This window comes from Eleutherodactylus coqui, chromosome 9 (assembly GCF_035609145.1).
Source record: "Eleutherodactylus coqui strain aEleCoq1 chromosome 9, aEleCoq1.hap1, whole genome shotgun sequence".
Lineage (NCBI taxonomy): Eukaryota > Metazoa > Chordata > Amphibia > Anura > Eleutherodactylidae > Eleutherodactylus > Eleutherodactylus coqui.
This window is the reverse complement of record NC_089845.1, coordinates 176253484-176265700: the sequence shown is the minus strand read 5'-3', so window position 1 is coordinate 176265700 and position 12217 is coordinate 176253484. Positions and strand designations below refer to the sequence as shown.

Genomic DNA, 12217 nt, shown 5'->3' with positions numbered 1-12217 from the left:
GAACAGAGCGGTCCAGCTGTGCTCTCCATACCCCGCTCGGAGCGCACGGCTGTATGCCAGCTGAGCACTCCCTGAACACAGGCGGGGTATGAAGAACAGAGCGGTCCAGCTGTGCTCTCCATACCCCGCTCGGAGCGCACGGCTGTATGCCAGCTGAGCACTCCCTGAACACAGGCGGGGTATGAAGAACAGAGCGGTCCAGCTGTGCTTTCCATACCCCACTCAGAGCACACGGATGTATGCCAGCTGAGCACTCCCTGAACACAGGCGGGGTATGAAGAACAGAGCGGTCCAGCTGTGCTCTCCATACCCCGCTCGGAGCGCACGGCTGTATGCCAGCTGAGCACTCCCTGAACACAGGCGGGGTATGAAGAACAGAGCGGTCCAGCTGTGCTCTCCATACCCCGCTCGGAGCGCACGGCTGTAAGCCAGCTGAGCACTCCCTGAACACAGGCGAGGTATGAAGAACAGAGCGGTCCAGCTGTGCTCTCCATACCCCGCTCGGAGCGCACGGCTGTAAGCCAGCTGAGCACTCCCTGAACACAGGCGAGGTATGAAGAACAGAGCGGTCCAGCTGTGCTCTCCATACCCCGCTCGGAGCGCACGGCTGTAAGCCAGCTGAGCACTCCCTGAACAGTGGCCCCGCTTGTCTTCTGCATCCTCCTCTTGGAGCGCAAAGTGATCACTCAACGTTTGAGCGATCACCTTGCCCTGTAAATGCACACAACGATTGTCACTCAAAAGCCATCTTTTGAGCGATAATCGTTGTATCTAAACCAGGCTTAAGGGGTTGAATTCTTTATCTTGCATATTCATAGTTGTGTTTTAGTTTTATGGACCAATGATAAATGAATTAGAATAAATTTGACCCATTGCAATTGCGGCGTGCGCCCCTATAAAACTGCTGACTGTCAATAAAAGATACCTTTTGGTCACATGCGGTCGTATTTGTGCTTTATCGGTTATTTCCGAGCTCGTACACTTCTAACTAACTTTGGGCCCCAGAAGCATCTCGGTCAGCAAATAGATTTATATGCACTACCAACAGTTTACAGTGTATTACAATGGAGACACGTAACATAGTAACATAGTTCGTAAGGCTGAATGAAGACCATGTCCATCTAGTCCAGCTTGTCTAGCCTCCTGTTTTGTTGATCCAGAGGAAGGCAAAAAACCCCAAGAGCAGGAGCCAATTAGCCCTTTTGGGAAAAAATTCCTTCCCGACTCCCTAATGGCAATCAGACTGTTCCCTGGACCAACCCCTAATAGTTCCCACCTGCCTGTATACCCGGATTAACAATTAACCTAAAACTTGTATCCTATAATGTCCTCCTTCTCCAGAAAGACATCTAGTCCCCTTTTAAACTCCTCTATGGATCCTGCCATCACCACGTCCTCAGGCAGAGAGTTCCACAGTCTCACGGCTCTTACAGTAAAGAACCCTCTTCTGTGTTGGTGATGAAACCTGCTTTCCTCTAGACGTAGTGGATGCCCTCTTGTTACCGTCGCAGTCCTGGGTATAAACAGATCCTGGCAGAGATCCTTGTATCGTCCCCTCATGGATTTATACAGAGTTATTTGGTCGCCCCTTAGCCATCTTCTTTCCGGGGTGAATAATCCCAGTTTTGGTGCCTCTCTGGGTATTCCAGTCCCGTCATTCCATGTATTAGTTTAGTCGCTCTTCTTTGTACCCCTCCAGTACTGTAACATCTTTCCTGAGCACCGGTGACCAGAACTGTACGCAGTATTCCATGTGAGGCCTGACAAGTGCCTTATATAGTGGGAGGATAATGTTCTCGCCCCTCGCCCCTATACCTCTTTTAATGCACCCCAAGACTTTATTTGCCTTTGCAGCAGCTGACTGGCATTGGTTACTCCAGTTTAGTCTATTATCCACTAGTACCCCCAGGTCTTTTTCCATATCACTTTTCCCTAGTGGTACCCCATTTAGTGTATATTGGTAACATCCATTCTTGCTGCCCATGTGCAGAACCTTACATTTATGAACATTGAACTTCATTTGCCATTTTTCTGCCCAAGCCCCCATCTTATCCAGGTCCGTTTGTAGCCGCACATTGTCCTCCGTTGTATTAATTATATTGTATAATTTTGTGTCATCTGCAAATATTGATATTTTGCTGTGCAGCCCCTCTATCAGGGCGTTGATACATGAATGGGGTCCAATACTGAACCCTGTGGCCCCCCACTAGTGACTGTGGCCCAATCAGAGTATGAACCATTTATTACCCCCCTCTGCTTTCTATCATTGAGCCAATTTTTTACCTACTTACACACGTTTTCACCCAATCCGAGCTTCTCATTTTATATATCAGTCTCTTATGTGTCACGGTGTCAAGGGCTTTAGAGAAGTCCAGATATACGAGATCAATAGACTCTCCCCGGTCCAGCCTAGAACTTACTTCATGGTAGAAGCTGATCAGATTGGTCTGACATGATCGCCCCTTCATGAATCCATGCTGGTGAGGAGTTATTCCCTTATTCTCCTTGAGGTGCTCATCGATGGCGTCTCTCAGAATCCCCTCGAACATTTTTCCCGTTACTGAGGGGAGACTTACCGGCCTGTAGTTACCAGGCTCACTTTTGGTCCCCTTTTTATAAATTGGAACCACGTTGGCAATGCGCCAATCCAATGGTACAACACCAGTCTTGATAGTGTCTAGAAATATTAGGTATAGCGGCCTAGGACTGCGCGGTCGTCATTCTCCCCCCCTCAAGTTCTTACAGCAATGAGTTATAAGAAGAGGCATCAGACTTCCAGGATAGTTTCTACGGCAGTTGCATTTATTACAGATCGGAGCAGAATCTACATAGCAGTAATATTTACTGGCTGGGATTCATTGCACATTATATCATTTCAGCAGTTTCCTTAATACATCAGGAATGTCGGATGAGTTGAGAGTTTCAGAATTTGCCCAGATCAGCATTTGTGCAATCAATAAAATGTAGACGGCATCCAATAACAGTTCACCGAGCAGCTTATCAAGGAATAGAGTCCCAGGCACAACAACAGGCATGGCAACTTTCTATATGTACTGCATCACAGTTTCTTACATAGAAGGATTAGTGAGGACTTATATCCCTGGCAGTCTAGAGGGGCGGAGTCATTAGTGCCCAGTACAGTATCTCTGGAGGTCTAGAGGGACTCAGCAGGTAATGCCTAGTATGGTGTCTTTGGTGGTCTAGAAGGACTCAGCAGGTAACACCTAGTATGGTGTCTTTGGTGGTCTAGAGGGACTCAGCAGGTAATGCCTAGTATGGTGTCTCTGGTGGTCTAGAGGGTCTCAGCAGGTAACGTCTAGTACGGTGTCTCTGGTGGTCTAGAGGGTCTCAGCAGGTAACGCCTAGTATGTTGTCTTTGGTGGTCTAGAGTGTCTCAGCAGGTAATGCCTAGTATGGTGTCTTTGGTGGTCTAGAGGGTCTCAGCAGGTAACGTCTAGTATGGTGTCTCTGGTGGTCTAGAGGGTCTCAGCAGGTAACGCCTAGTACGGTGTCTCTGGTGGTCTAGAGGGTCTCAGCAGGTAATGCCTAGTACTGTGTCTCTGGTGGTCTAGAGGGTCTCAGCAGGTAATGCCTAGTATGTGGTCTTTGGTGGTCTAGAGGGTCTCAACAGGTAATGCCTAGTTCAGTGTCTCTGGTGGTCTAGAGGGTCTCAGCAGGTAATGCTTAGTTAGGTGTCTCTGGTGGTCTAGAGGGACTCAGCAGGTAATGCTTAGTTAGGTGTCTCTGGTGGTCTAGAGGGACTCAGCAGGTAATGCCTAGTATGGTGTCTTTGGTGGTCTAGAGGGACTCAGCAGGTAATGCCTAGTATGTGGTCTTTGGTGGTCTAGAGGGTCTCAGCAGGTAATGCTTAGTTAGGTGTCTCTGGTGGTCTAGAGGGTCTCAGCAGGTAATGCTTAGTTAGGTGTCTCTGGTGGTCTAGAGGGACTCAGCAGGTAATGCCTAGTATGGGGTCTTTGGTGGTCTAGAGCAGGGGTCCCCAACTCCAGTCCTCAGAGACCACCAACAGGTCATGTTTTCAGGATATCCTATGGTAAGAACCCCTGTGGAAATGTCTGAAGCACCAACAATAATTACATCACCTGTGCAATACTGAGGAAATCCAGAAAACATGACCTGTTGGTGGTCCCTGAGGACTGGAGTTGGGGAACACTGGTCTAGAGGGTCTCAGCAGGTAACGCCTAGTACGGTGTCTCTGGTGGTCTAGAGGGTCTCAGCAGGTAACGCCTAGTACGGTGTCTCTGGTGGTCTAGAGGGTCTCAGCAGGTAACGCCTAGTATGGTGTCTCTGGTGGTCTAGAGGGACTCAGCAGGTAATGCCTAGTATGGGGTCTTTGGTGGTCTAGAGGGACTCAGCAGGTAATGCCTAGTATGTGGTCTTTGGTGGTCTAGAGGGTCTCAACAGGTAATGCCTAGTACGGTGTCTCTGGTGGTCTAGAGGGTCTCAGCAGGTAACGCCTAGTACGGTGTCTCTGGTGGTCTAGAGGGTCTCAGCAGGTAACGCCTAGTACGGTGTCTCTGGTGGTCTAGAGGGTCTCAGCAGGTAATGCCTAGTATGGGGTCTTTGGTGGTCTAGAGGGACTCAGCAGGTAATGCCTAGTACGGGGTCTTTGGTGGTCTAGAGGGACTCAGCAGGTAATGCCTAGTACGGGGTCTTTGGTGGTCCAGGGTGATGACAGATGTACTACTGATGTCTTTAATTCATTACAGTTTGAGATGATTCTGAGTTAATATCTAATATCTCTGGAGGTCTGAATGTCTATGTGTGCGGGGGGGGGGGGGGGGTAAAAAACAATCAGTTTATTAAATGGTTTATGACAGTAAAAGGGTCAATGCTGGCGGACCGGGCGACAAATGTACCTATAATTTAATGTTATTGTGTCTAAATAGGTGCACATTTTTTAGACATTAGAGTTCTGCTCTTTGTGAACAGAGCTCCTAATTCCCAGCTCCCCTTCACACAATCATCCACCTACCTGCCGCTTCCACTGGAGGGAGCTCACTAGATACTGTAGGGAATTTATGGGCCCCATTGCAGTGAGCTCCCCCTACAGGTGGCATTAGCTTTCTGCAGTACTGCTCAGAGGGGGGTTCTGGGCACTAAGTTTGGGGGTTGACTGGTGGAAGATCAGTGGTAGGTGAAGAGCAGCAGGATGAGATATCTGACTGGCCTTGGCTGCCCTCCGCTGTAGATCCTCCAGACCCCCCGGGACGTTCATCCGTTCATAATCCTGTGACTGATGGCGCCGGGCAGCGTGTAGACGAACAGGGCAATAAACAGGGCCAGAATGAGCAGGACCAGCGCGATGATGATGTACTTCTTGTAATTCCTCCAGATCAGGTGGAAGAAACACTTGAAGGGATTGACGAACCAGGAGAAGGATGTGTCCGGGCGACTGCAAGACAGAACAAGAAGGATAGGAGGCGGGGGGTGATGAATGAAGAGGCCGCCATCATGTAGCCAGCTGGAGTATTCGCACTCGCATCTAACGGGCTGCAGCAAAGAAATGACAGGGATTGTCTGGGATAAAAAACACGTTTATTTCTCTAAACGCAGCGCCACCCTTGTACCTGGGACAAAACTGCAACGTCAGGCGCGGCCCACAGACAAGAGGGGCGCTAGAGAAAAAACGGACCAATTTTCAAACCTTGTACAACTCCTTTAACCCCTTAGTAACGGAGCCAAATTTTGAAAATCTGCCATGTGTCACTTAACATAGCCTAACTCCGTAAAGGTTCTGCATCTCCCAGTGATTCTGATGTTTTTTCTCCACATGTTGTGCTTCATTTAGGCGGTAAAAATAGACCCATAGAATTTATGTATATTTATTAAAAGTGCCAAAATTGGGAAAATTTTGAAACAATTGTCATTTTTTTCACATTTGTAACTGTAATTACACAAATATGTGCAAACATGCTGTACACATTGTTTATAAGATATATATTTCCATCTGGTTTTCCACCACTTTATTCTGGATGCACGTTTGAAAAACGTTTGTGTTTTTTTTAACCATTTAGATGACGTACAAATTTTTCATTACTTTTCAGCATTTTGAGGAACACTTTATTTTCCTACACCAAGCCAAGTTTGCAAAGGCTCATGGGTGTCAGAATAATAGATACCCCACAAATGACCTGATTTTAATAACTACACCCCTTAATGTATTCACTGAGGCGTCAGGAGGATTTTGATCCACAGTTTTTTTTAGGAATTAATTCAATTTAGAGGAGAAAAAATAAAATTTCATATTTTCTGCATATATGGCGTTTTAAAGACATATTTTTTTCCTATAGTTTACATGAAAATGAGGATTTACAGCCCAAAATGGATCCCCCTGTTTGTCCCGTGTTCAGAGACATCCCCATTGTGGCCCTAATCTTTTGTCTGGATGCACAACGGGGCCCAAAATGTAAGGAGCAGCCGGAGGCTTTCAGAACAGAAATTTAGCATGAAGGTGATTTAGTCCCCATAGCACATTTGAGCGGCCAAAACGACAAAGAACCCCAACAAATGATCCCATTTTGAAAACTAGACCCCTTAACGAATTCCTCTAGGGGTGCACTGTGTATTTTTACCCTACAATTTTTGAATAAATCTAAGCAAAGCAGAAGGAAAAAATTACAATTTTCATTTTTTTGGCAGTTGTATCAATTTAAAAACAGCTTTTTTTGTACAGCACACATAGGGGGATCCATTTTGGGGTGAAAGTCCTCATTCCTGTTTGTCCCGTGTTCAGAAACATACCCCTTGTGGCCCTAATCTACTTACAGGACACATGGCAAGGCCTATAATGGAGGGAACACCCGTTGGATTTCAGGGCACAATGGAATAAATTCCAGGCCCCATTGCCCACTCGTAGAGCCATTGGGCGGCCAAAACGATAAGGAACCCCCTCAAATGACCCCATTTCGAAAACTAGACCCCGTAACAAATTCCTCTAGTGGTGGACTGTGTGTTTTGACCCCACACTATTTGAATGAATCTAAGCAAAGCAGAAGGAAAAAATTACGATTTTCATTTTTTTTGTCAATTTTGTCAATTTAAAAACATTTTTTTTGTACAGCACACATAGGAATGAAGACGTTCACCCCAAAATGGATCCCCCTGTTTGTCCCGAGTTCAGAAACATACCCCTTGTGGCCCTAATCTACTTACAGGAGACATAGCTCAGCCTATAATGGAGGGAGCACCCGTTGGATTGCAGGGCACAGCTGAATACATTCCAGGCCCCATTGTTCATTTGTACGGAATAAAAATTGACTCCCTAAAAATACCCCCCCCCCCTCCTCCGCACCCTTTTCGGCGTTCCCCAAATCTTAGATAAGACTAATAATGTGAACTGTGTGGTATGTCCATAGACCAAGGTAATTACAGGGGCTGGTTGGGATGGGCCCATGGGGCAATAATACCAGGTATCCCCCTCCTCTCATGCTTTTTGGGGGTATTTCATGACCCCAGCGGCCGGGATGGGGTGTAGGCAGTGGCGCTCTGTGAGTCTCCGTAAGCTTGATGAGGTGCGGCGGTCTCACAGAGAAGGCGCCCAACAAGGTGCTCCTGGACTGCATGAAGGCGAGCGTTCCCGGGTCTTCTTGTAAATGACGTATCACAGGTAGCGGTCTGAATAACGCCGGGCTCACACGGACGTAGGTGGAATCCGCTTGCGGGGGCCTGCAGCGGATCCCAGCTGTGAGCTCAGCAGTGGTGCTGCGTACGGCCGCGTAATGTACTGCGCATAACAGCCTACTGACACATGCAGTCATGCGCAGTACACTTTTTTTTGTTTGCATTTCCCGCACCGTCGCTTAGCGATGACGCGGGTACCCGCAGCCCGTATACAATGTAGTTGCGTATGGGCTGCGGGTATATCTGCGACCATGGAGCACAATGGGCTCTATGCTGCGGATATCCGCGGTAAAATAGAACCTGCTGCGTTCTCTTTTCTGTGAGTGGATTACGTAATTCCAACCCGCTAATGTGAGCGCAATTGTGTCATCCAATGCGATTGATCTGCGTATTACCGCGAATCAGATGCATGCGGAATCCGTAATTCCTATACGGTCATGTGAGACCGGCCAAAGGTAGATCGCTACCTTTTTAATCACGTGACCGGCGACCACTCAGCAAGGTCACTGCTCCAGGCTCACGGCAACCGTTGGTCGCTGGGAGCAAGGAGGTTTTAAGTTTCCTGTGCTCCCCGACTCCTGCGCATGTGTCCGGCTTTTTGCCGGCGGTCGCATGTGCAGAATCCAGGAAAGTTCACGGAGGAGGATCGCGTCAGGGTGCAAATACGGAGGCCTCTGGTAAAAAGTTTCATCTCCTCTCACCGATCGCATTGGTCAGGGGAGATGAAACTTCACCTTTTTTTTACTTTTACGTGATCGCCATTATCCATTGGATAACGGCGAACACATGACCAGGAACCGCTCACCGCGGACCCCCGTGACATCGCCAGGCTCTTGGCTCAGTTTTGTAGCGAGGAGCAGGGAGATTTTAAATCACCCTGGCATTCCACGGCTTTTGCGCTGCGCCTGCTATTTTGGCGGTGGGCGCATGCGCAGAAGCTGGGGTAAGGTCCGCAGATAAATCCGCAGGCCTTAGGTACGTCATTTCATCCTCCCTCACGGATATGAGAGATGAAACGTGAGCTTTCTTAACTTTTTTAAGCTTTTTTTTTACTTTTTAAAACTTTTTTTCTCACTTTTTACACTTTTTTTTTACTTTACATGATCACTGTCATCCATTGGATAGCAGTGATCATGTCCCCGGTATAATCTCTCTGCTCCTGGCTACACATGGCAGCCAGGAGCAGAGGGATTTTAAATTTCCCAGGGCTCGAGCCCCTCTGTGCATGCGCCCAATGATTGACATCGGGCGCGCATGCGCAGACGGGGACTTCGGGTCCCGGAACACCGGGGACATCTGTGGACCTGAGGTGAGTATTTTCACCTCCCCTCATGGATTGGTTCCATGAGGGGAGGTGAAACTTGTATTTTTTTTAAAACTTTTTGAACTTTTTCGCGATCGCCGCTATCCAATGGATAGCGGCGATTGCGGGCCCAGGGACAGCTCACCGCGATCCCCGGTAACATCTCCTGGTTCCAGGCTACCTTCAGGAGCCGGGAGCCAGGAGATTTTGAATGTGCCGGGGCTCCCGGCCTTCTGCGCATGCGCGTAACGTCATATGTCTGGCGTGCATGCGTAGAAGAGCGGCGCCGGGTCCCGGAGGAGCCATTCGCCGCGGGACATTGCGGACCAGCCGGGTGAGTATTTTCAGCTGCCCTGATGGACCCGATCCATCAGGACAGATGAATCTTTAACATTTTTCACTGTTTTATTTACTTTATTGCGATCGGTACTATCCATTGGATAGCGCCGATCGCAATGCCGGGGGGGGGACTGCCCGAAGCCCGGGATGACAGCTCCATGCTGTCGGCTACTTGCAGGCACCGACAGCATGGAGCTGTCACGTCCTCAGGCAAGTGGGCATTAATCCTAAGAGGACGCATAATACTACGTCCTCTAGGATTAAAGCACACTTACTGAGGACGTAGTTTCCCGATGGGGCCGTCACTGAGGGGTTAAACCCTTTTAGTTCTGCCGAAACAAGATAGTTCCCTAACAGGAAATTCCAAAGTAAAATGTATTACATTATGCTCAGAGCAAAATATACAGATTGCACTAAACATTTCTACCACTAGGTGGCGCCCCGTATAACGGACTGCACAATCCTAACAGCCAAAGGCAAAAGATCCCCAAAATATCATCTAAATACTTTATTATTAGAGATGAGCGAGCGTACTCGTCCGAGTATTAGCGTGTTCGGGATGCTCGTTACTAGAGACGAGCACCACGCGGTGTTTGAGTCACTTTCATATTTTTCCCTGAGAAATTTGCGCGCTTTTCTGGCCAATAGAAAGACAGGGAAGGCATTACCACTTCCTCCTGTGACGTTCAAGCCCTATACCACCCCCCTGCTGTGAGTGGCTGGGGAGATCAGGTGTCACCCGAGTATAAAAATCGGCCCCTCCCGCGGCTCGCCACAGATGCATGCTGAGAGAGATCAGGGAAAGTGCCGTCCTGCTGTAGCTGCTATAGGGAGAGTGTTAGGTGTTATATTCGTCTTCAAGAACCCCAACGGTCCTTCTTAGGGCCACATCTGACCGTGTGCAGTACTGTTGAGGCAGCTTTTAGCAGTGTTGCACAATTTATTTTTTTTTGTATATCGGGCGTGCAGAGCATTGCGTCCTCAGTCTGCAGTCATTTTACAGAGTATAGGGGCAGTACTGGTGAGGCAGGGAAAGAGATATCCAGGCTATATAGGCAGTGGGCTTTTTCAAAAAAATTGGGGAAAAATACTATATTTGGGCTGCCTGTGACCGTCTTCAGTGTACTGCGTGTCTGCTGGGGGTAGTAGTCCTAATTAATACCCAGCTAAATACTACAGGCTTGCACAAAATTGTTTCCTGGCTCTGCTGTGCCCGTTACATGATCGCCGTCATCCCGCCAGAGGGAAACAGTATACATATATACGCTGCATACGATGTCTGTCTGGTGTTTCACCTCACCATTTAAAAAAATAGAAGCAAAATACTTAAGGCCTACCACTACCTTTGGCCACTTGACTGGTTCTGCGCTGTGAATTCCAGAAGCTCAGTCATATGCACCTACGTCTCACTACAGGCTTGCGCATAATTGTTTCCTGGCTCTGCTGTGCTTTCCGTAAGCGAAGTCAGCCTCCAACCACAGGCCAATAAGCGGCACATTTAATTACAGCGTTCTGTTTCTGCACTACTGGTAATACACCATGCTGAGGGGTAGGGGTAGGCCTAGAGGACGTTACGGGGGCGAGGACGCGGAGGCCCAAGTCAGGGTGTGGGCACAGGCCGAGTTCCTGGTCCAGGTGTATCGCAGCCGACTGCTGCGGGATTAGGAGAGAGGCAAGTTTCTGGGGTCCCCAGATTCATCTCACAATTAATGGGTCCACGCGGTAGACCTTTATTAGAAACTGAGCAGTGTGAGCAGGTCCTGTCGTGGATGGCAGAAAGTGCATCCAGCAATCTATCGACCACCCAGTCTTCTACGCCGTCCACTGCTGCAACTCTGAATCCTCTGGCTCCTGCTCCTCCTTCCTCCCAGCCTCCTCACTCCATGAAAATGACATATTCTGAGGAGCAGGCAGACTCCCAGGAACTGTTCTCGAGTCCCTGCCCTGATTGGGAAAAAATGGTTCTTCTCCCACCTGAGGAGTTTGTCGTGACCGATGCCCAACCTTTGGAAAGTTCCCGGGGTCCGGGGGATGAGGCTGGGGACTTCTGGCAACTGTCTCAAGAGCTTTCAGTGGGTGAGGAGGACGATGACGATGAGACACAGTTGTCTATCACTCAGGTAGTAGTAATTGCAGTAAGTCCGAGGGGGGAGCGCACAGAGGATTCGGAGGAAGAGCAGCAGGACGATGAGGTGACTGACCCCACCTGGTTTGCTAAGCCTACTGAGGACAGGTCTTCAGAGGGGGAGGCAAGTGCAGCAGAAGGGCAGGTTGAAAGAGGCAGTGCGGTGGCCAGGGGTAGAGACAGGGCCAGACCGAATAATCCACCAACTGTTTCCCAAAGGTCCCCCTCGCGCCAAGCCACCCTGCAGAGGCCGAGGTGCTCAAAGGTCTGGCAGTTTTTCACTGAGAGTGCAGACGACCGACGAACTGTGGTGTGCAAGGTTTTTCGCGCCAAGATCAGTCGGGGAGCCACCACCACCAGCATGCGCAGGCATATGATGGCCAAGCACCCCACAAGGTGGGACGAAGGCCGTTCACCACCTCCGGTTAGCACCACTGCCTCTCCCCCTGTGCCCCAACCTGCCACTGAGATCCAACCCCCCTCTCAGGACACAGGCACTACCGTCTCCCAGCCTTTACCCACACGCTCATCTCTGCTGTCCTCGGCCCCATCCAGCAATGTCTCTCAGCGCAGCGTCCAGCCATCGTTAGCGCAACTGTTTGAGCGCAAGCGCAAGTACGCAGCCACGCACCCGCACGCTCAAGCGTTAAACGTGCACATAGCCAAATTGATCAGCCTTGAGATGCTGCCGTATAGGCTTGTGGAAACGCAGGCTTTAAAAAACATGATGGCGGCGGCGACCCCGCACTACTCGGTTCCCAGTCGCCACTACTTTTCCCGATGTGCCGTCCCAGCCCTGCACGACCACA

At 49.3% G+C, this 12217-nt stretch overlaps 1 protein-coding gene across 4 annotated transcripts in view; it reads right to left on the bottom strand.

Annotated features, from left to right (window-relative positions):
• Nucleotides 1-2795: 2795 nt before the first annotated feature.
• The window catches only part of FER1L6 (fer-1 like family member 6), a 274935-nt gene continuing 265513 nt past the window's right edge, over nt 2796-12217 (bottom strand). For all 4 annotated transcript variants that reach the window (XM_066578811.1, XM_066578813.1, XM_066578810.1 and 1 more), the window contains one exon: nt 2796-5413. In XM_066578811.1, coding sequence (XP_066434908.1) covers nt 5233-5413 — 181 coding nt within the window. In that variant the 3' untranslated portion in view covers nt 2796-5232. The remainder of the gene's footprint in view (nt 5414-12217) is intronic.